The sequence below is a fragment of the Entelurus aequoreus genome, linkage group LG19 (genome assembly GCF_033978785.1).
Source record: "Entelurus aequoreus isolate RoL-2023_Sb linkage group LG19, RoL_Eaeq_v1.1, whole genome shotgun sequence".
Lineage (NCBI taxonomy): Eukaryota > Metazoa > Chordata > Actinopteri > Syngnathiformes > Syngnathidae > Entelurus > Entelurus aequoreus.
In genome coordinates, this window is record NC_084749.1 from 1,867,777 (window position 1) to 1,892,589 (window position 24,813).

The following is a 24,813-nucleotide window of genomic DNA, read 5'->3' on the forward strand; positions in this document are numbered from 1 at the left end:
GTTGAAGATATAATAGCGATGAAAATTTGGGATTATGGAGCTTTGAAACAGTCCATACAATGGACTTTCATGGAAAGTTTGGAAAGTCTGGGATAAGAAAGATTTGGAAAATGTTAAAACTGAATGGTCTGAATGAGTTGAAATGGTTGGTGTTGGAATATTTCAAATCGGTTCGAAGAATGTTGAAGTAGTAACATTTTTGATTAGAAATGGTATAATGGAATTTCGGAAAAAGCGGAATATTTTGGAAAATGTTAAAAGACTGAAGTTCAGATGATTTGAAAGGTTGGTGTTGGAATTTTTTAAAATCTAAGTAATATTTTTAATTGAGAAATGTATTACGGAATTCCCGAGAAAGGAGTAGTTGACAGAAAAAGGGAGAAAAAAGGTTAAAAAAACGGGAATTCCTTGATACTTTGTATTATGTAAATGAGTAGATTGTTTGAATTTCCCGGATGAGTGGAATGTGTGACGGTGAATGTATGAATCGATGAAAAATGTGGAAATGGTTGGAAGTTATAAAATGGACAATTAATTTTGAATGGGAAATGTCCCTGAAAACAAGGTAATTCTCGAAATCCGGGAATTTTTGTTAGAATTTTGAAGTAGAGCACAACATTATTGAACAGGCTTATTTTGGAGTTGGAACGGTTTGAATCGGATGAAAAATGGGGAATTGTGGAGCTTTGAAAATGTCCCATTCATTCCAATGGGAATTTCATGGAAATGTGGGAAATTCGGGAAAAGAAAGGATTTGGAAAATGTTAAAACTGTCTAATGTCTGAATGGTTGAAAGGTTGGTGTTGGAATTTTACAAATCGGACGAGAAATGTTGAAGTAGTAACATTTTTGATTGAGAAATGGTATAATGAATTTCGGGAAAAGCGGAATTTTTTGGAAAATGTTAAAAGACTTGAATGTTCTGAATGATTTGAAATGGTTGTGTTGGAATTTTTTAAATCTAAAGTAATAAAAATTTTAATTGAGAAATTGTATTATGGAATTCTGAGAAAGGAGTCGTTGACAGAAAAAAGGGTGAAAAAAGGGTTTCAAAAAACGGAATTCCTTGAACTTTTTTGAACTTGGAAACATGATAGTTTGAATTTCCAGGGTGAGTGGAATGTGTTGAAGGCGGAATGGTTTGAATCGGATGAAAAATGTGGAAATAGTGGAAGTTTAAAAATGGACAATTAATTTGAATGGGGAAAATGTCCCTGAAAACTGGTAATTCTCGGAAATCCGGGAATTTTTTTTAGAATTGTTGAAGTAGAGCACAACATTTTGAACAGGCTGAATATTTTGGAGTTGGAATGGTTTGAATCGGATGAAAAATGTGGGAATTGTGGAGCTTTGAAAAATGTCCCATTCATTCCAATGGGAATTTCATGGAAATGTGGGAAATTCGGGGAAAAGAAAGGATTTGGAAAATGTTCAGACTTGAATGGTCTGAATGAGTTGAAATGGTTTTTTGGAAAATGTTAAAAGACTTGAATGTTCTGAATGATTTGAAATGGTTGGTGTTGGAATTTTTTTAAATCTAAAGTAATATTTTTAATTGAGAAATTGTATTACGGAATTCCCGAGAAAGGAGTCGTTGACAGAAAAAAGGGTGAAAAAAGGGTTTCAAAAAACGGGAATTCCTTGAACTTTTTTGAACTTGGAAAAATGATAGCTTGAATTTCCAGGATGAGCGGAATGTGTTGAAGGTGGAATGGTTTGAATCGGATGAAAAATGTGGAAATGGTGGAAGTTTAAAAAATGGACAATTAATTTTGAATGGGGAAAATGTCCCTGAAAACTGGTAATTCTCGGAAATCCGGGAATTTTTTTTTAGAATTGTTGAAGTAGAGCACAACATTTTGAACAGGCTGTATATTTTGGAGTTGGAATGGTTTGAATCGGATGAAAAATGTGGGAATTGTGGAGCTTTGAAAAATGTCCCATGCATTCCAATGGGGATTTCATGGAATTGTGGGAAATTCGGGGAAAAGAAAGGATTTGGAAAATGTTAAGAATTGAATGGTCTGAATGATTTGAAATGGTTGGTGTTGGAATTTTTCAAATCGGTCGAGAAATGTTGAAGTAGTAACATTTTTAATTGAGAAATGGTATTGCGGAATTCCTGGAATTTCGGGAAAACCAGGAAATCCCTGACCACCTGAGGGCACCACAGACTGTGAATGCTTTTAAAAAAGACTTCAAAATCCTTCTTTTTAAAAAAAAAAGCCGTGCTAGTTCTAGTTTTAATGTTATTATTACCACTGGTATCTGGGTAGAAATGACAAACGTTAGTTTGCTGTGCCTTAGCTCCGTAGTCTCCACTTTGCTGTAGTGCTCCTTTTTTGTTGGTGCCCTCAGTCTCCTCTTGGGCAAAAAAATAAAAAATCCCACAGGTTATCGATTACCTTAAAGCAGGGGTCACCAACCTTTTTGAAACCAAGAGCTACTTCTTGGGTAGTGATTAATGCGAAGGGCTACCAGTTTGATACGCACTTAAATAAATTGCCAGAAATAGCCAATTTGCTCAATTTACCTTTAACTCTATGTTATTATTAATAATGAATGATATTTACACTTAATTGAACGGTTTAAAAGAGGAGAAAACACGAAAAAAAAATGACAATTAAATTTTGAAACATAGTTTATCTTCAATTTCGACTCTTTAAAATTCAAAATTCAACCGAAAAAAAGAAGAGAAAAACCAGCTAATTCTAATCTTTTTGAAAAAATTAAAAAATAATTTATGGAACATCATTAGTCATTTTTCCTGATTAAGATTAATTTTAGAATTTGGATGACGTGTTTTAAATAGGTTAAAATCCAATCTGCACTTTGTTAGAATATATAACAAATTGGACCAAGCTATATTTCTAACAAAGACAAATCATTATTTCTTCTAGATTTTCCAGAACAAAAATTTTAAAAGAAATTCAAAAGACTTTGAAATAAGATTTAAATTTGATTCTACAGATTTTCTAGATTTGCCAGAATATTTTTTTTTTGCATTTTAATCATGATAAGTTTGAAGAAATATTTCACAAATATTCTTCGTCGAAAAAACAGAAGATAAAATGAAGAATTAAATTAAAATTCATTTATTATTCTTTACAATAAAAAACATTTTTTTACTTGAACATTGATTTAAATTGTCAGGAAAGAAGAGGAAGGAATTTAAAAGGTAAAAAGGTATATGTGTTTAAAAATCCTAAAATCATTTTTAAGGTTGTATTTTGTCTCTAAAATTGTCTTTCTGAAAGTTATAAGAAGCAAAGTAAAAAAATAATGAATTTATTTAAACAAGTGAAGACCAAGTCTTTAAAATATTTTCTTGGATTTTCAAATTCTATTTGAGTTTTGTCTCTCTTAGAATTAAAAATGTCGAGCAAAGCAAGACCAGCTAGCTAGTAAATAAATACAATTAAAAAAAATAGAGGCAGCTCACTGGTAAGTGCTGCTATTTGAGCTATTTTTAGAACAGGCCAGCGGGCTACTCATCTGGTCCTTACGGGCTACCTGGTGCCCGCGGGCACCACGTTGGTGACCCCTGCTTTAAAGGGAAAGTTTGCTCCGAGGGAAGAAGCAGTACAAGGTGATAAATGTCAAAGACGGTTTTACATGGTACAAAATGCGGCTGCTAGACTTTTGACAAAAACAAGAAAGTTTGATCATATTACGCCTATACTGGCTCACTTGCACTGGCTTCCTGTGCACCTAAGATGCGACTTTAAGGTTTTACTACTTACGTATAAAATACTACACGGTCAAGCTCCTGCCTATCTTGACGATTGTATTGTACCATATGTCCCGGCAAGAAATCTGCGTTCAAAGAACTCCGGCTTATTAGTGATTCCCAGAGCCCAAAAAAAGTCTGCGGGCTATAGAGCGTTTTCTACTCGGGCTCCAATACTATGGAATGCCCTCCCGGTAAAAGTTAGAGATGCTACCTCAGTAGAAGCATTTAAGTCTCATCTTAAAACTCATTTGTATACTCTAGCCTTTAAATAGACTCCCTTTTTAGACCAGTTGATCTGCCGTTTCTTTTCTTTTCTTTTCTACTCTGCTCCGGGGTGGACCGCTAGCCTGTCCATCAGATGGGGACATCTCTACGCTGCTGACCCGTCTCCGCTCGGGATGGTTCCCGCTGGCCCCACCATGGACTGGACTTTCGCTGATGTGTTGGACTTTCACAATATTATGTCAGACCCACTCGACACCGAGGATGTCGTTGTGGCTTGTACAGCCCTTTGAGACACTTGTGATTTAGGGCTATATAAATAAACATTGATTGATTGATTGATTTGTTTCTCATCACAACTAAAATGGACCATGCTGACTCATCACAAAAAGAAAACAGAAATGCTTTTTTTTTGTACCGTTACCTACCTTGCTGTGTTTTGTGAGTAATAGAATCTAGTATACTAGTATACTATACTAGTATACCGTATTTCCTTGAATAGCCGCAGGGGCGCTAATTAATTTAAAACCTCTTCTCACTCCTGCGGTTACCAAAACCATGCGGAATGAGCAAGCATGCTCTAATTATTTTAAAACCTCTTCTCACTCCGGCGCATACCTTATCATGAAAAACACATTTAATAAAAAAAACGTTATTATGATCTTACCTTTACTTGTAGATGGGTCCATGTGCAGCTGCTTCTGATCAAAGGCAGTCTTTCTCATCTTTCTTCAATTTTAAAAGTCTCTGGAGATATTCCTTTAATTATTACCTCCTGCTTCGATTGAAAGTCCAGTTTAGAAAACGGTTTTATTTTAGATATGTAATCCTCCATGTTAAAAGTGCAAGCAAACAATTGCTGCATGCTTGCTGCTTGTTGTCTTCTTCTGCAGTACCTGTCTCCTGCAGTACTGGTAGTCGCAAGAAGGATCACTAGCGCCCTCTACCACCTGGAGGCGGGAGTCATTTAATGACTCATATTTGACCCGGCGGAAGTGCCAAGCATGCGCTAATTATTTTGCGAAACGAGTTTGACCCGGCTGTAATTCTAGGCAGGCGAATACTATATTCCCGGCGCCAATTCAAGGAAATACGGTAGTCTGGTTATGTTAGGCCAGCAGAGAAGGCCTTGCCGGCCCACACCGGGAGACCGGGCTTTCTGCTCCGCCGCTCCCAGTCTGTGGAACGCTCTCCCTGACCACCTGAGGGCACCACAGACTGTGAATGCTTTTAAAAAAGGCTTCAAAACCCTTTTTTTTTTTAAAAAAAAAAAGCCTTTTTTTTAGATATATGCATGCTAGTTCTAGTTTTTATTTTAATGTTATTATTACCACTGGTATCTGGGTAGAAATGACAAAACGTTAGTTTGCTGTGCCTTAGCTCCGCAGTGTCCACTTTGCTGTAGTGCTCCTTTTTTGTTGGTGCCCTCAGTCTCCTCTTGGGCAAAAAAAATAAATAATCCCACAGGTTGTCGATTACCTTAAAGCAGGGGTCACCAACGTGGTGCCCGCGGGCACCAGGTAGCCGGTAAGGACCAGATGAGTAGCCCGCTGGCCTGTTCTAAAAATAGCTCAAATAGCAGCACTTACCAGTGAGCTGCCTCTATTTTTTAAATTGTATTTATTTACTAGCAAGCTGGTCTCGCTGTGCCCGACATTTTTAATTCTAAGAGAGACAAAACTCAAATAGAATTTGAAAATCCAAGAAAATATTTTAAAGACTCAGTCTTTACTTGTTTAAATAAATTCATAATTTTTTTTACTTTGCTTCTTATAACTTTCAGAAAGACAATTTTAGAGAAAAAATACAACCTTAAAAATTATTTTAGGATTTTTAAACACATATACCTTTTTACCTTTTAAATTCCTTCCTCTTCTTTCCTGACAATTTAAATCAATGTTCAAGTAAAACTATTTTTTATTGTAAAGAATAATAAATACATTTTAATTTAATTCTTCATTTTAGCTTCTGTTTTTTCGACTACGAATATTTGTGAAATATTTCTTCAAACTTATTATGATTAAAATACAAAAAAAATTATTCTGGCAAATCTAGAAAATCTGTAGAATCAAATTTAAATCTTATTTCAATGTCTTTTGAATTTTTTTTTTTAATTTTTGTTCTGGAAAATCTAGAAGAAATAATGATTTGTCTTTGTTAGAAATATAGCTTGGTCCAATTTGTTATATATTCTAACAAATTGTAGATTGGATTTTAACCTATTTAAAACATGTCATCCAAATTCTCAAATTAATTTTAATCAGGAAAAATGACTAATGATGTTCCATAAATTATTTTTTTAATTTTTTCAAAAAGATTCGAATTAGCTAGTTTTTCTTTTCTTTTTTTCCGGTTGAATTTTGAATTTTAAAGAGTCGAAATTGAAGATAAACTATGTTTCCAAATTTAATTGTCATTTTTTTCATGTGTTTTCCCCTCTTTTAAACCGTTTAATTAAGTGTAAATATCATTAATTATTAATAATAACATAGAGTTAAAGGTAAATTGAGCAAATTGGCTATTTCTGGCAATTTATTTAAGTGTGTATCAAACTGGTAGCCCTTCGCATTAATCAGTACCCAAGAAGTAGCTCTTGGTTTCAAAAAGGTTGGTGACCCCTGTCTTAAAGGGAAAGTTTGCTCCGAGGGAAGAAGCAGTACAAGGTGATAAATGTCAAAGACGGTTTTATTTGTTTCTCATCACAATTAAAATGGACCATGCTGACTCATCACAAAAAGAAAACAGAAATGCTTTTTTTTTGTACCGTTACCGACCTTGCTGTGTTTTGTGAGCACTCTATTATGATGGAATAAAAAATACACCTACGATCCCCCTTACCTCGACTTGTACCCCTTTGGCCCCCCCCCCCCCCCAAACGTTGTTAGTCTAAGCCGGGCTCTCAGTCCCCAGAAGTCTTGATAACCTGGAACAGTGTGACGTTGTAGAGCACCTGATGTCCATTGTTCCAGGTGTAGAGGACCCTCTCCCTGGGGTTGTAGTCCATCATGGAGATATGCGAGTACTGGTTGTGGAAGGGTATGTCCGTGTACTCGTAGCTGGACGTGTTGGTGTAGTAGGCAAAGTAGATCTTGGCGCCCGCCAGGTGGGAGTTGGTGACGTAGAGCGTGCTGCAGATCATGAAGGACTCGCCGGCGCTGCGCTTGGGGAAGCCGGTGTCCCACGTCTGCAGAACCTCCAGAGTCTGCGGCTCCAGGCGGCTGATGACGATGTTGCCCGCGTTGGGGATGGTGGTGTAGACCGCCCACATCCCGTTCTCGTCCACCATCAGGTCGATGTCGGAGGAGCCGCCCCAGGAGTAGGGGAAGGTGTTGTTGTAGCCGGCGCCGCTCAGGCTGCGCTGCACCAGCACGCTCCGGGAGCGGAAGTGGTACTTGATGACGATGTTGCTCTGGTACTTGTTGTAGTACAGCGAGCCGTTGTAGACCACGTGGCCCGTGCCCGCCCAGGGGTGCGGGAGGAGGTGCTGGACAAAGTTCTGGCCCTTCATGAAGTCGGTCATGGTGCGGTACTCCAGGACTCGACGGCCCTTGAAGTAACCGTCCATGGACCACACCTGTCGTAGGAAAGAGAGTTCCAGGTTACTGGTGCAGTACTGATCAAGTCCCATTTACACTATATCAGGGGTATCAAACGTCTGGCCCGAGGGCCGGATCAGGCCCGCCGACAGGTTTTATCCGGCCCGCGGGATGAGTTTGCTAAGTATAAAGATTAATCTGGGATTTTGGAATGAAACTGCTGTTCTATAAGTGTCCATTAGGTCAGTGTTTTTCAACCTTTTTTGAGCCAAGGCACATTTTAGTGATATATCAGATTGTAGGTGTGTTTTGTTTTACCCTTCGCGTTCATATTTCGCTGTGTTTGTTGCATTTTGCTTGATTGTAAATAGAGATGTCCGATAAATGCGTTAAAATGTAATATCGGAAATTATCTGTATCGTTTTTTTTATTATCAGTATCGTTTTATTTATTTATTTTTTAATTTTAATTTTTTTATTAAATCCACATAAAAAACACAAGATACACTTACAATTAGTGCACCAACCCAAAAAACCTCCCTCCCCCATTTACACTCATTCACACAAAAGGGTTGTTTCTTTCTGTTATTAATATTCTGCTTCCTACATTATATATCAATATATATCAATACAGTCTGCAAGGGATACAGTCCGTAAGCACACATGATTGTGCGTGCTGCTGCTCCACTAATAGTACTAACCTTTAACAGTTAATTATACTCATTTTCATTCATCACTAGTTTCTATGTAACTGTTTTTATATTGTTGTACTTTCTTTTTTATTCAAGAAAATGTTTTTAATTTATTTATCTTATTTTATTTGATTCATTTTTTTAAAAAAAGTACCTTATCTTCACCATACCTGGTTGTCCAAATTAGGCATAATAATGTGTTAATTCCACGACTGTATATATCGGTATCGGTTGATATCGGTATCGGTAATTAAAGAGTTGGACAATATCGGCATATCGGATATCGGCAAAAAGCCATTATCGGACATCCCTAATTGTAAAATATGTGGATGGAGAGGGGGTGTGATGTTCATATGTTGTCAATATTCAGTGTTTTAGCCTTCATAGGTAATATTGTAAATCCCACATTCTTTATTTTCATGTACATTCTGGGTGTCTCATTCAGTAAAAAATGTTTTAATTCCATTCCGTTTTTTAAGGCGGTCTTTAGCATTCAGACATTATTGTGAGGTTTTGTATTAGTGTTCCTAAAAATAGGACCCAAGCGCACACACACATATATATATATATATATTTATATATATATATATATATATATATGTGTGTGTTATATATATATATACATACATACATACATAAATAGGGATGATGTTTGATAAGGAATTATCGAGTTCGAGCCTATTATCGAATCCTCTTATCGAACCGATTCCTTATCGATTCTCTTATCGAGTCCAGATAGGTTGTTGTATATGGAAAAAAACACACAATATTTGGTTTAACAAAAGCTCACTTTTATTATATAATAAAAAAATAAAATCTAATAAATAAATAAATATTGACTGTTACCCACCTAAAAAAATTAAATAAAATAAAATAAATAAATATTGACTGTTGTTACCCAAAGTATATTAATTGGGATTTTTCAGAGAAACAAATATATACAGTAACACAAAAACAAGCTGTCTCTGTGATCACTATAGGTGTATAAATAATAATATAGTGTTAAATAAAATCAGTCCCTTGGGCACAAAACTGAAAATAATACAGCTCTCCAAAAAGTGCACTTCTGCTGCTATTGGAACATAACTGTTTGTTATGATGCTTTGACATTTTTGCACTTTATTTCTTTATTGAAAGAAAATTCTATGAAGAGAAAAGTTGTTTGCAAATGTGGTTACAATGCTAAAAAAATGAAAAGTTAAAGCTAAAAAAAGAAATACACTTTGAGTTAACATTATTTCTTCATAGGGGGAAAAATGTTATGAGCGAGAGAATATAACAACTACACTACCCAGCATGCAACGGGAGTTACGAGCATGCGCGGTAGCCCCGAAAAGTGTTGCATGTTGCCACGCTGTGAAAGTAAACGTCAAGAACTCAGCCAACACGCCTCGTCTGCATTATTTATAATTAGACAGACAACACATATACAGTGTGATTTTGTTTTGTTTACAAGGAAAGAAAAACAAAAGTTAAAAAAGGGAGATATGTTGTATATATATGTATGTGCTGCGGTTGTTTTAAGAACGTTGCGACAGCTGCCATAAAGGAGGTGCGTTGCTAGCCTGGTTGCTATGTTTCCGGTTGGTCGTAAAAGTGTTGGTCATGTGTTTTACCCTGCTCAAATCTCTCAGTAAAGTTATTCGATGGATTATAGCTTTTGTTTTGAACTTTATTACACCTTGGAGCGCTTTTTCCCGTCCATTGTTTTCCTGCTTTCGCTATCTGCGCCTAATGACTGAGCTACGTGACGCCATTTATTGTGATGTCCCACGGAGCATTTCTGGTCGGGACGGGATTCGAATAAAGAATCAACTCTTTTCCTTTACTATAGTGGTCTCGATAACGGGTACCGGTTCTCAAAAAGGGATTCGAGTCCGAGGACTCGGTTCTTTTCTTATCAAACAACCGGGAAAACCGGTTTCGAGTATCATCCCTATACATACATATATAAACACACATATATATATACACACACACACACATATATAAATGGTAAAAGGGTTGTACTTGTATAGCGCTTTTCTACCTTTCTAAGGAACTCGAAGCGCTTTGACACTATTTTCCACATTCACACACTGATGGCGGGAGTTGCCATGCATGGCGCTAACCAGGACCCATCAGGAGCAAGGGTGAAGTGTCTTGCTCAAGGACACAACGGACGTGACTGGGATGGTATAAGGTGGGGATTGAACCAGTAACCCTCAGATTGCTGGCACGGTCACTCTCCCAACTTCGTCACGCCGTCCCATACACACACAGATTACATATATATATATATATATATATATATATATATATATATATATATATATATATATATATATATATATATATATATATATATATATATATATATATATATATATATATATACACATACATACATATATATATATATTTTTATTTATATCAGATTTTAAACGTCGCTAACCTTCCAGTAAGCATCATGTCTGGCATTCCCTTCCCCCGTGACTGCAACTAATGATTAATTTGATAATCGATTAATCTGATATAAATAAATATACTAATGATTAATTTGATAATCGATTAATCTGATATAAATAAAAAAATATATATAAATATATATATTTTTATTGCAGCCCATATATATATATATATATATATATATATATATATATATATATATATATATATATATATATATATATATATATATATATATATATATATATATATATATATATATATATATATATATATATATATGTATATATATATATATATATATATATATATATATATATATATATATATATATATATATATTAGGGCTGCAACTAACAACTGATTTGATAATCAATTAATCTGTCGATTATTACTTCGATTAATCGATTAATAATCGGATAAAAGAGACAAACTACATTTCTATCCTTTCCAGTATTTTATTGAAAAAAACATACTTACTTTGATTATTGTTTCTCAGCTGTTTGTAAATGTTGCAGTTTATAAATAAAGGTTTATATTTTTTTTTAAAAAGTAGCCTCTGCGCATGCGCATAGCATAGATCCAACGACTCAATTAATCGCCAGCTATTTTTATAATTGATTTTAATCGATTAGTTGTTGCAGCCCTAATATATATATATATATATATATATATATATATATATATATATATATATATATATATATATATATATATATATATATATATATATATATATATATATATATATATATATTAGGGCTGCAACAACTAATCGATTAAATAGATTAAAATCGATTATAAAAATAGTTGCCGATTAATTTAGTCATCGATTCGTTGGATCTATGCTATGCGCATGCGCAGAGGCTTTTTATTTTAATTTTTATTCTTTTAAATAAACCTTTATTTATAAACTGCAACATGTACAAACAGCTGAGAAACAATAATCAAAATAAGAATGGTGCCAGTATGCTGTTTTTTTTTCAATAAAATACTGGAAAGGATAGAAATGTAGTTTGTCTCTTTTATCCGATTATTAATCGATTAATCGAAGTAATAATCGACAGATTAATCGATTATCAAATGAATCGTTAGTTGCAGCCCTAATGTATATATATATATATATATATATATATATATATATATATATATATATATATATATATATATGTATATGTATATGTATATATATATATATGTGTATATACTGTATGTGTATATATATATATATATATATATATATATGTATGTATATACTGTATGTGTGTATATATATATATATGTATATGTATATACTGTATGTGTATATATATATATGTATATGTATATATATATGTATATATATATGTGTGTGTGTGTGTATACAAATATGTGTATATATACATATATGTATAAATGTGTATATATATATACATAGATAGATAGATATACCGTGGCATTTGCATTTGTCGTGACTTCATGTTGTTGTGTTGTGGATTCATGTCGTTGTGGCGTTTGCAGTCGTTTTGCGGCCGAAAGTTGTCGTGATGTGGCGTTTGCATTTATCGTGGCTTTTGCAATCATGCTGTAGCTGAAAGTCGTGCCGTGACTTGAAGTCGTCGTTTCCTCGCTGTGTGCACTTTCGTACAAGTCAAACGAGAGGCGTGTATAACGAAAGCGAATACAAGTAAAATGAAGTAAAACCACTTCCTGTTTGAAGCAATACTGCCACCTAGCGGTGTTTTATAGGAACTGCAGTCCAATCCATGACCAGTTTTTGTACGATTTTCCTCCTGAATTCTTGAACAGAACTGAGTAAAGTACATAACAAAAAAAGGCCGGCTCAGCTCTTTCCCCCTCGGCAAAGCCCCCGGGACTTATCTGGCAGGCACAGGATGTTTTATGCTCCATCATCTCCCGTTACCCACAATTCACCTGCTGCACTTCAGCTCCTCCCACCGGGTCTCTTATCGCCAGCAAAGTGCCTGTCGTCGCACCTGGGAAGGATGCGAGCGCTCTCAACGATGTGTTTAGCGCAAAATAAATACCCACGTGGAGTGCAGTTTAATTAAATCAATTAGAAGATGAACTGGGTCTCTGTGGGGGCGTCATGAGTGGGGGCCTTGAAGGGGGGAGGGGGCCGTGTCAGTGGGCCATCCTGCTGAGAGCGCTTCAGGGAAAAAGATAGAGCTGCTAAATTGATCGATTTTCTGTAAGCGTGGATGGGTGGGGTTGAGGGCGGGGGTGCACATGCTGCAAAGTGGAGGCAACGTCCCCACTCCCACTCCCACTCCCACACGGCACAGATCAATGGCTGCAACACCACATGAAATTGCGCAGGTCAGCAGAAAAAGGTGTCGCCTGGTTAAATTAAACCTTCAGTTTCATGAAGCTTGCATTTTCTTTATTTGCTCTCCTTCCATCCAAATGGGATGGTTACAAACAGGGGTAATTCCTGGTAAATTTCTCTCCAGTGGGAAACCAACGTGTGAATGCTCCAATACTGCAGTTGAAGTGAAATGCTGACAGAATGTAGTATGAATGTAGGAATAGTTTGAATGTTGGAATGGTTGGATTGTTGAAGAGTTAGAATTTCCAGGAAAACCGGAAATTGGTTTGGAACTTGGGACATTGTTAGTTGGATGAAAGGAATGTGTTGATGTTGGAATGGTTTGAATCGGTTGAAAAATGTGGGAATTGTGGAAGTTTAAAAATTGGACGATTCATTTTGAATGGGGAAAATGTCCCCTGAAAACTGGGAATTCTTGGAAAGCCGGGAATTTTTTATAGAATTGTTGAAGAAGAGCACAGAATTTTGAACAACTTGAATGTTCTGAATGAGTTGAAATGGTTGGTTTTGGAATTTTTTTAAATCGGTCGAGGAATGTTGAAGTGGTAACATTTTTAATTGAGAAATGGTATTATGGAATTTTGGGAAAAGCTGGAATTTTTTGGAAAATGTGGGGGTTGTGGAACTTTGAAGAATGTCCCATTCATTTCAATGGGAATTTCATGGAAATGTGGGAATTTCGGGAAAAGTGGGAATTTTTTGGTATAAGATAGAAGACTTGAATGTTGAATTAATTGAAATGGTTGGTGTTGGAATTTTTCATATCGGTCGAGAAATGTTGACGTAGTAACATTTTTAATTGAGAAATGGTATAATGGAATTCCTGGAATTTCGGGAAAAGCGGGAATTTTTGGGAAAATGTTAAAAGACTTGAATGTTCTGAATGATTTGAAATGGTTGGTGTTGGAATTGTTTAAATCGGTCAAGGAATGTTGACGTAGTAACATTTTTAATTGAGAAATGGTATTATGGAATTTGGGTAAAAGCGGGAATTTTTTGGAAAATGTTAAAAGACTCGAATGTTCTGAATGATTTGAAATGGTTGGTGTTGGTATTTTTCAAATCGGTCGAGAAATGTTGAAGTAGTAACATTTTTAATTGAGAAATGGTATTACAGAATTCCTGGAATTTCGGGAAAACCGGGAATTTCCAGTAAGTAAGGAGTAGTCGACAGAAAAAAGGGTGAAAAAAGGGTTTCAAAAAACGGGAATTCTGGGAATTCCTTTAACTTTTTTGAACTTGGAAAAATGATAGTTTGAATTTCCAGGATGAGTAGAATATGTTGAAGGTGGAATGGTTTGAATTGGATGAAAAATGCGGGAATTGTGGAACTTTGAAAAATGTCCTATTCATTTCAATGGGAATTTCGGGAAAAACTGGTATTTTTTGGTGTTGGAATCTTTCAAATCGGTTGAGAAATGTAGAAGTAGTACATTTTTAATTGAGAAATGCTATTACAGAATTCCTGGAATTTCGGGAAAACCGGGAATTTCCAGTAAGTAAGGAGTAGTCGACAGAAAAAAGGGTGAAAAAAGGGTTTCAAAAAACGGAAATTCTGGAAATTCCTTGAACTTTTTTGAACTTGGAAAAATGATAGTTTGAATTTCCAGGATGAGTAGAATATGTTGAAGGTGGAATGGTTTGAATTGGATGAAAAATGTGGGAATTGTGGAACTTTGAAAAATGTCCTATTCATTTCGATGGGAATTTCGGGAAAAACTGGTATTTTTTGGTGTTGGAATCTTTCAAATCGGTTGAGAAATGTAGAAGTAGTACATTTTTAATTGAGAAATGGTATTACAGAATTCCTGGAATTTCGGGAAAACCGGGAATTTCCAGTAAGTAAGGAGTAGTCGACAGAAAAAAGGGTGAAAAAAGGGTTTCAAAAAACGGAAATTCTGGGAATTCCTTGAACTTTTTTGAACTTGGAAAAATGATAGTTTGAATTTCCAGGATGAGTAGAATATGTTGAAGGTGGAATGGTTTGAATTGGATGAAAAATGTGGGAATTGTGGAACTTTGAAAAATGTCCTATTCATTTCAACGGGAATTTCGGGAAAAACTGGTATTTTTTGGTGTTGGAATTTTTCAAATCGGTCGAGAAATGTAGAAGTAGTACATTTTTAATTGAGAAATGGTATTACAGAATTCCTGGAATTTCGGGAAAACCGGGAATTTCCAGTAAGTAAGGAGTAGTCGACAGAAAAAAGGGTTTCAAAAAACGGAAATTCTGGGAATTCCTTTAACTTTTTTGAACTAGGAAAAATGATAGTTTGAATTTCCAGGATGAGTGGAATATGTTGAAGGTGGAATGGTTTGAATTGGTTGAAAAATTTGGAAATTGTGGAAGTTTAAAAAATTGACCATTCATTTTGAATGGGGAAAATGTCCCTGAAAACTGGTAATTCTCATAAATCCGGGAATTTTTTAGAATTGTTGAAGTAGAGCACAACATTTTGAACAGGCTGAATATTTTGGAGTTGGGACGTTTTGAATCGGATGAAAAATGTGGGAGTTGTGGAACTTTGAAGAATGTCCCATTCATTTCAATGGGAATTTCATGGAAATGTGGGAATTTCGGGAAAAGTGGGAATTTTTTGGTATAAGTTAGAAGACTTGAATGTTGAATTAATTGAAATGGTTGGTGTTGGAATTTTTCAAATCGGTCGAGAAATGTTGACGTAGTAACATTTTTAATTGAGAAATTGTGTAATGGAATGCCTGGAATTTCGGGAAAAGCTGGAATTTTTGGGAAAATGTTAAAAGACTTGAATGTTCTGAATGATTTGAAATGGTTGGTGTTGGAATTGTTTAAATCGGTCAAGGAATGTTGAAGTAGTAACATTTTTAATTGAGAAATGGTATTATGGAATTTCGGAAAAGCGGGAATTTTTTGGAAAATGTTAAAAGACTCGAATGTTCTGAATTATTTGAAATGGTTGGTGTTGGAATTTTTCAAATCGGTCGAGAAATGTTGAAGTAGTAACATTTTTAATTGAGAAATGGTATTACAGAATTCCTGGAATTTCGGGAAAACCGTGAATTTCCAGTAAGTAAGGAGTAGTCGACAGAAAAAAGGGTTTCAAAAAACGGAAATTCTGGGAATTCCTTGAACTTTTTTGAACTAGGAAAAATGATAGTTTGAATTTCCAGGATGAGTAGAATATGTTGAAGGTGGAATGGTTTGAATTGGATGAAAAATGTGGGAATTGCGGAACTTTGAAAAATGTCTTATTCATTTCAATGAGAATTTCGGGAAAAACTGGTATTTTTTGGTGTTGGAATTTTTCAAATCGGTCGAGAAATGTAGAAGTAGTACATTTTTAATTGAGAAATGGTATTACAGAATTCCTGGAATTTCGGTTAAACCGGGAATTTCCAGTAAGTAAGAAGTAGTCGACAGAAAAAAGGGTGAAAAAGGGGTTTCAAAAAACGGGAATTCTGGGAATTCCTTGAACTTTTTTTAACTTGGGAAAAATTATAGTTTGAATTTCCAGGATGAGTAGAATATGTTGAAGGTAGAATGGTTTGAATTGGATGAAAAATGTGGGAATTGTGGAACTTTGAAAAATGTCCTATTCATTTCAATGGGAATTTCGGGAAAAACGGGTATTTTTTGGTGTTGGAATTTTTCAAATCGGTCGAAAAATGTAGAAGTAGTACATTTTTAATTGAGAAATGGTATTACAGAATTCCTAGAATTTCGGGGAAACCGGGAATTTCCAGTAAATAAGGAGTAGTCGACAGAAAAAAGGGTTTCAAAAAACGGAAATTCTGGGAATTCCTTGAACTTTTTTGAATTAGGAAAAATGATTGTTTGAATTTCCAGGATGAGTAGAATATGTTGAAGGTAGAATGGTTTGAATTGGATGAAAAATGTGGGAATTGTGGAACTTTGAAAAATGTCCTATTCATTTCAATGGGAATTTCGGGAAAAACGGGTATTTTTTGGTGTTGGAATTTTTCAAATCGGTCGAGAAATGTAGAAGTAGTACATTTTTAATTGAGAAATGGTATTACAGAATTCCTGGAATTTCGGGAAAACCGGGAATTTCCAGTAAGTAAGGAGTAGTCGACAGAAAAAAGGGTGATAAAAGGGTTTAAAAAAACGGGAATTCTGGGAATTCCTTGAACTTTTTTGAACTTGGAAAAATGATAGTTTGAATTTCCAGGATGAGTGGAATATGTTGAAGGTGGAATGGTTTGTATTGGTTGAAAAATGTGGAAATTGTGGAAGTTTAAAAAATTGACAATTCATTTTGAATGGGGAAAATGTCCCTGAAAACTGGTAATTCTCGTAAATCCGGGAATTTTTTAGAATTGTTGAAGTAGAGCACAACATTTTGAACAGGCTGAATATTTTGGAGTTGGGACGGTTTGAATCGGATGAAAAATGTGGGAGTTGTGGAACTTTGAAGAATGTCCCATTCATTTCAATGGGAATTTCATGGAAATGTGGGAATTTAATGGAAATGTGGGAATTTCGGGAAAATTGGGAATTTTTTGGTATAAGATAGAAGACTTGAATGTTGAATTAATTGAAATGGTTGGTGTTGGAATTTTTCAAATCGGTCGAGAAATGTTGACGTAGTAACATTTTTAATTGAGAAATGGTATAATGGAATTCCTGGAATTTCGGGAAAATCGGGAATTTTGGGGAAAATGTTAAAAGACTTGAATGTTCTGAATGATTTGAAATGGTTGGTGTTGGTATTTTTCAAATCGGTCGAGAAATGTTGAAGTAGTAACATTTTTAATTGAGAAATGGTATTACGGAACTCCTGGAATTCCAGGAAAACCAGGAATTTCCAGTAAGTAAGGAGTAGTCGACAGAAAAAAAGGGTGAAAAAGGGGTTTCAAAAAATGGGAATTCTGGGAATTCCTTTAACTTTTTTGAACTAGGAAAAATGATAGTTTGAATTTCCAGGATGAGTGGAATATGTTGAAGGTGGAATGGTTTGAATTGGATGAAAAATGTGGGAATTGTGGAACTTTGAAAAATGTCCTATTCATTTCAATGGGAATTTCGGGGAAAAGCGGGTATTTTTTGGTGTTGGAATTTTTCAAATCGGTCGAGAAATGTAGAAGTAGTACATTTTTAATTGAGAAATGGTATTACAGAATTCCTGGAATTTCGGGAAAACCGGGAATTTCAAGTAAGAAAGGTGTAGTCAACAGAAAAAAGGGTGAAAAAAGGTTTTAAAAAAACGGGAATTCTGGGAATACATTGAACTTTTTTGAACTTGGAAAAATGATAGTTTGAATTTCCAGGATGAGTGGAATACGCTGAAGGTGGAATGGTTGTAATCGGTTGGAAAATGTGGAAATGGTGGAAGTTAAAAAAATGGACAATTCATTTTGAATGGGGAAAATGTCCCTGAAAACTGGTAATTCTCGGAAATCCGGGAAATTTTTTTAGAATTGTTGTAGTAGAGCACAACATTTTGAACAGGCTGAATATTTTGGAGTTGGAACGTTTACTGAGTGTTGTTACAAAATGAGTGGACGACTGACAAGAGAGTTCACTCTGTTTATGTCAGCGACATAGCTGATTTTGATTTGAGTAAATTGGGGGGGAAAAAGTCAAAAATGGGATAATGAACAATTGATCCGGAAGGGACATGGGGAATCATTTTTTTAAATAATTTTTTTTACTTTTTTTTTTTTTTTTAGACAAACTTTCTCGTGTGCACGAGAAACTTTTTATAAAGTTATAAAAAATAAATAAAAAATGTATTATTTTTATTTTTATTTTTTAGACATGTATCTCGTGCGCACGAGAAACTTTCTCGTGTGCACGAGAAACTTTTTATAAAGTTATAAAAAATAAATAAAAAATTTATTATTTTTATTTTTATTTTTATTTTTTAGACATGTATCTCGTGTGCACGAGAAACTTTTTATAAAGTTATAAAAAATAAATTAAAAAATTATAATTTTTTAATTAATTTTTTAGACATGTATCTCGTGCGTCTAAAAAAAAAAAAAAAGTTTCTCGTGCGCACGAGAAACTTTCTTGTGTGCACAAGAAACTTTTTATGAAGTTATAAAAAATAAAAAATAAATTTATTATTTTTAGTTTTATTTTTATTTTTTAGACATGTATCTCATGCGCACGAGAAACTTTTTATAAAGTTATAAAAAATAAATAAAAAAATTATTTTTATTTTTATTTTTTAGACATGTATCTCATGCGCACGAGAAACTTTCTCATGTGCACGAGAAACTTTTTATAAAGTTATAAAAAATAAATAAAAAATGTATTTTTATTTTTATTTTTTAGACATGTATCTCGTGCACACAAGAAATTTTCTCGTGTGCACAAGAAAATTTTTATAAAGTTATAAAAAATAAAAAAATTTTTTATTATTTTTATTTTTATTTTTTAGACATGTATCTCGTGCGCACGAGAAACTTTCTCGTGTGCACGAGAAAGTTTTCATAAAGTTATAAAAAATAAATTTATAATTTTTATTTTTATTTTTATTTTTTTAGAAACTATCTCGTGCATCTAAAAAATAATTTTAAAAAATTATAAAATTATTATGATTTTTTTTTATAACTTTCTAAAAAGTTTCTCGTGCGCACGAGAAAGTTTCTCATGCGCACGAGATACATGTCTAAAAAAAAATTAAAATTATTTTAAAAAATTGTTCCTCCATGCCCCTGTAGGATCACCGTCTAGATTGAGGATTTTTTTTCAAAGGTTTTTTTTGTATTTGAGGCATTCAGAGTAATGTTGTAGTTGTTAGATACATTTGTTTGGAAAAAGAAATGTTCATTTGTGAGTAGTACAGTAGTTTGAACGTGTTATTCTGTAACCTTACATCAGAACTTAACTGGATGTGAAAAATATCTGTTTTTTATTTCCCGAGATGATGTTGTAATATATGTTTGTAAAGGTCAGACATTACCATTAAATGTCATCCAGAGTTTCTAGACTGGAACATTGCAACCCTGTCAGAGGTGAGCGGTGCCTGACTTTCTTATATTTACCCTCCAGTCATCCAATGGGGGGTAAATGCACAAAAAAAAAGGTAAATCCTGGTACATTTATTTCCAATGAAAGATGAGTACTTTTGCAATATTTTTAATTTCATGAAAAATGAATGAGAATGATTGCAACGTTGCGTTTATTTTCTAAAAACATGTTTATTTTTGTTACTAATAGAGACATATATTCATGTTTTCTTTTAGTCCTCCCATCAAAACTTAGGGAATTTGTAAAAAGATAAATAAATAAATAAAGGTTTTCTGTTGCAATGTGTGTTTTAAGCAAATATATTCACATTCATTGGCATAAAGTTGAAGATGTTGCCAGTAATTCGCATTGATCTCGTACAGTTTGTATTTCTTGTATTTGCACAACATCCACCCAAATGTGGGTGTCGAATTTAAAAATGGGTAATTGGGTAAAGTTTATTTCCAATGTATAGTTCAGATGCCTAATTTTAGTAATATAAATACAAATAAATAAATAAATACCCATATATTATATAGATATATATATACATATATATATATATATATATATACTGTATATATATATATACAGTACAGACCAACCTTCTCATTCAATGCATTTTCTTTATTTTCATGACTATTTACATTGTAGATTGTCACTGAAGGCATCACAACTACACTATATTGCCAAAAGTATTTGGCCACCTGCCTTGACTCACATATGAACTTGAAGTGCCATCCCATTCCTAACCCATAGGGTTCAATATGACACCTTTTGCAGCTATTACAGCTTCAACTCTTCTGGGAAGGCTGTCCACAAGGTTGCCGAGTGTGTTTATAGGAATTTTCCACCATTCTTCCAAAAGCGCATTGGTGAGGTCACACACTGAGAAGGTCTGGCTCTCAGTCTCCCTTCTAATTAATCCCAAAGGTGTTCGATCGGGTTCAGGTCAGGACAGGTCAGTGTTATACCCTGAATCCCGGGCTCTCTGGCAGTGTGTGGTGATCCGCAGAACCCACTAGAGGGCAACCTCTACAGAAACTTATTGGATGTATAAGAAATCTTGTCTAAGGTAAAATAATTTTTTGCCTTGAAAATCAACTTTTACCCCGAAAATAATTTTTTACCTTGAAAAAAAAATTTAATTTTGAAAATAATTTTTTACCTTGAAAATCTACTTTTACTTTGGAAAATGATTTTTTACCTTGAACTTTTTTTTTTACCTTGGAAATCATTTTTTACCTTGAAAATCAACTTTTACTTTGAAAATCATTTTTTACCTTGAAAATCAACTTTTACTTTGGAAAATCATTTTTTACCTTGAAAATCTTTTTTACCTTGAAAATCTTTTTTTTTACCTTGAAAATCAACTTTTACTTTGGAAAATAATTTCTTACCTTGAAAAAAAATTTCACCTTGAAAATAATTTTTTACCTTGAAAATCAACTTTTACTTTGGAAAAAAAAAAGTTACCTTGAATTTTTTCTTTTACCTTGGAAATCATTGTTTACCTTGAAAATCAACTTTTACTTTGAAAATAATTTTTTACCTTGAAAAATTGTTTTTAGCTTGGAAATCATTTTTTTACCTTGAAAATCAACTTTTAATTTGAAAATAATTTTTTACCTTGAAAAAAACATTTCACTTTGAAAATAATTTTTCACCTTGAAAATAATTTTTTACCTTGAAAATCAACTTTTACTTTGGAAAAAAATGTTTACCTTGAAAAAAATGTTCTCCTTGAAAATCACTTTATACCTTGAAAATCAACTTTTACTTTGGAAAATAATTTTTTACCTTGAAAAATTGTTTTCACCTTGGAAATCATTTTTTACCTTGAAAATCAACTTTTACTTTGAAAATAATTTTTTACCTTGAAAAAAAAAATTCACTTTGAAAACAATATTTCACCTTGAAAATATTTTTTTACCTTGAAAATCAACTTTTACTTTGAAAATAATGTTTTACCTTGAAAAAAATGTTTCACCTTGAAAATAATTTTTTACCTTGAAAATAATTGTTTACCTTGAAAATCAACTTTTACTCTGAAAATCATTTTTTACCTTGAAAAATGTTTTTTACCTTGGAAATAATTTTTTACCTTGAAAATCAACTTTTACTTTGAAAATTATTTTTTACCTTGAAAAAATTGTAATCAAAGTAAAAGATTTTCAAACTTTTACTTTGAAAATCATTTTTCACCTTGAAAAAAATGTTTCACCTTGAATCTAGAATACTGTATGTGTTTTTTAAAGTCCCCAGTTCAGTTGCAGTGTAGTACAATCCCAGTAATATTGACAATAAACATGAATAACATTGGCATGAATTATAGCAGCCCTACTAGTAGCTTAGCATCTTATCACTTTTTACATTCAAAGTCACAATGTGATCAATTTATCATGGCGGTGTGGAGCTGTTTTTTTCCCCCTTTTTGCTCTTTTGTTCTGGCTCATCCTCTGTATTTGTTCACTGACAGGGATTAGTGCACTCACCCTGTTGTCAGAGCTGGGGATCATGGTATCTGTCATCCAGGAGCCAAACCTGGACCCTGACGCTCGCACTGTGATGGGATTACTGACGCCCGTGAGCTTCCCGCAACCTGCAGGTCAGAGCAGAGGGAAGGAAGGAAGGTATGAATATTTATAATACACACACTTTCTTCTATTTCTTACCTTCTTGAGACCTCCGAAAAATGCCTACCGCCCCTTTCTAGATATATAAAGATGTGTATTTACAACATGAATAATGTATACATACTATGCAAATATAAAAAAAACTTCGTGTGAAAAATTAGTTGGAATTTCACAAGAAAAAGGTCACAATTTCACAAGAAAAACTTAGAATTTTGGCAGTGTTCAAATAAAAATCTTAATTTTACTCAACGCAAGTCAAAATTTTACAAAAAAAAAAACTGAACGTGTGCAATATTATGATAAAAGTTGGAATTTTACTCAATAACAGTCGCAATTTTACGAGAAAAGCTTCAAATGTTGGCAATTTTATGAAAAGACTCGACAAAAGTCAAAATGTTATAAGAAAACTTTCAAATTTGGGCAATATTATAATAATAATCAGGATTTTTTTTTTTTAATTCAGAATTGTACTCAAAAAATGTCACTATTTTACAAGAACAACAAAAAAATTGGCAATATTGTGATAAACGTCAGGATTTTATATGACAAATGTCACCATTTTGCATTAAAAAGTAATCATTTTACATTAAAAAAGTAATAATTTCACGAGAAAATATTGCAATATTACAGAAACAGAAAGAATATGAGAAATTGTTCCCAATTTTATCTTGTTCCCAATTTTATAAGAAAAAAGTCGACACATTGTGAGAGACTGCTTTTAGTTAATTTATTTATTTTAATTTTTTTTGTTATTGGTTTGTAATCTTCATTATTTACTTCAAGTTATTAGAGTATGTCTATATACATATTTTATTTTTTTATTTTGTCCAAAGGGGGCGCAAACGTAACATTTTTACACACACTTGTTATTTCATATGTTGGCCAGAGGGGGATCACTTCAAATTTTTTACACACACTTGTTATTTCATATGTTGACCAGAGGGGGAGCACTTTTGAAAGCGACACACAGTCAATTTAAAAAATCCCTCCTTTTTGGGACCACCCTCATTTTGATAGATGCCACCAGCAGGGGTGCAAATAAGATCTCTATTTTTTGTAAAAATTTTACAAGAAAAACTGAATATTTGTGCAATATTATGATAAAAGTTGGAATTTTGCTCTAACAGTCGCAATTTTACAAGAAAAGCTTAAAATGTTGGCAATTTTATGAAAAGAGTCGTCATTTTACTCGACAAAAGTTACAATTTTATAAGAACACTTTAAAAAATGTTGGCAATATTATGATAATAATCGAAATTTTACTTTGGCAAAATTATGACAAAAGTCATCATTTTACTTAAAAAATGTCACTGTCTTACAAGAACAACAAAAAAATGGCAATATTGTGATAAACGTCAGGATTTTATATGACAAATGTCACCATTTTGCATTAAAAAGTATTCATTTTACATAAAAAAAGCAATCATTTCACGAGAAAATATTGCAATGTTACAGAAAGAATATGAGAAATTGTTCCCAATTTTGTAAGAAAAAAGTTGACATATTGTGAGAGACTGCTTTTAGTTCATTTATTTATTTTTAAAATGTTTTGTTTGTTATTGGTTTTTAATCTTCATTATTTACTTTAAGTTATTAGAGTATGTCTATATAGATACTTGATTTTTTTTTTTTTTTTTCGCAAGAGGGGGCGCAAACTTCAAATATTTACACACACTTGTTATTTCATATGTTGACCAGAGGGGGAGCACTTTTAAAAGCGACACACAGTCAATTTGAAAAATTGAAGATCTCTATTGTTTGTCAACATTTTACAAGAAAAACTGAACATTTGTGCAATATTATGATAAAAGTTGGAATTTTGCTCTAACAGTCGCAATTTTACAAGAAAAGCTTAAAATGTTGGAAATTTTATGAAAAGAGTCATAATTGTACTCGACAAAAGTCACAATTGTATAAGAAAATTTTAAAAATTTGGGCAATATAACAATAATCGGAATTTTACTTGGCAAAATTATGACAGAAGTCATAATTTTACTCAAAAAAATTCACAATTTTACAGGAACAACAAAAAAATTGGCAATATTGTGATAAAAGTCAGAATTTTATGTCACCATTTTGCATTAAAAGTAATACTTTTTGCATAAAGTAATCATTTTACGAGAAAATATTGCAATATTACAGAAACAAAGAATATGAGAAATTGTTCCCAATTTTATAAGAAAAAAGTCGACACATTGTGAGGAAAAGACTGCTTTTAGTGAATTCATTTTTTATTTTTTGTAAATGGTTTTTAATC

The 24,813-nt window shown here is 33.3% G+C and overlaps 1 protein-coding gene across 3 annotated transcripts in view; it reads right to left on the bottom strand.

The window, feature by feature from the left end:
- LOC133634990 (noelin-2-like) overlaps positions 1-24,813 on the bottom strand; it is a 268,993-nt gene that overhangs the window by 57,772 nt on the left and 186,408 nt on the right. Inside the window, exons 5-6 of one of the 3 annotated variants that reach the window (XM_062027650.1) lie at positions 22,416-22,522; positions 6,807-7,529 (exon numbers count right to left, since the gene is read on the bottom strand). The exons of 1 other annotated variant lie outside the window; for it this stretch is intronic. In XM_062027650.1, coding sequence (XP_061883634.1) covers positions 6,855-7,529; positions 22,416-22,522 — 782 coding nt within the window. In that variant the 3' untranslated portion in view covers positions 6,807-6,854. Of the gene's footprint in view, positions 1-6,806; positions 7,530-22,415; positions 22,523-24,813 lie in introns of those variants that run through there. One more of the 3 variants, XM_062027652.1, reaches the window with a different exon arrangement.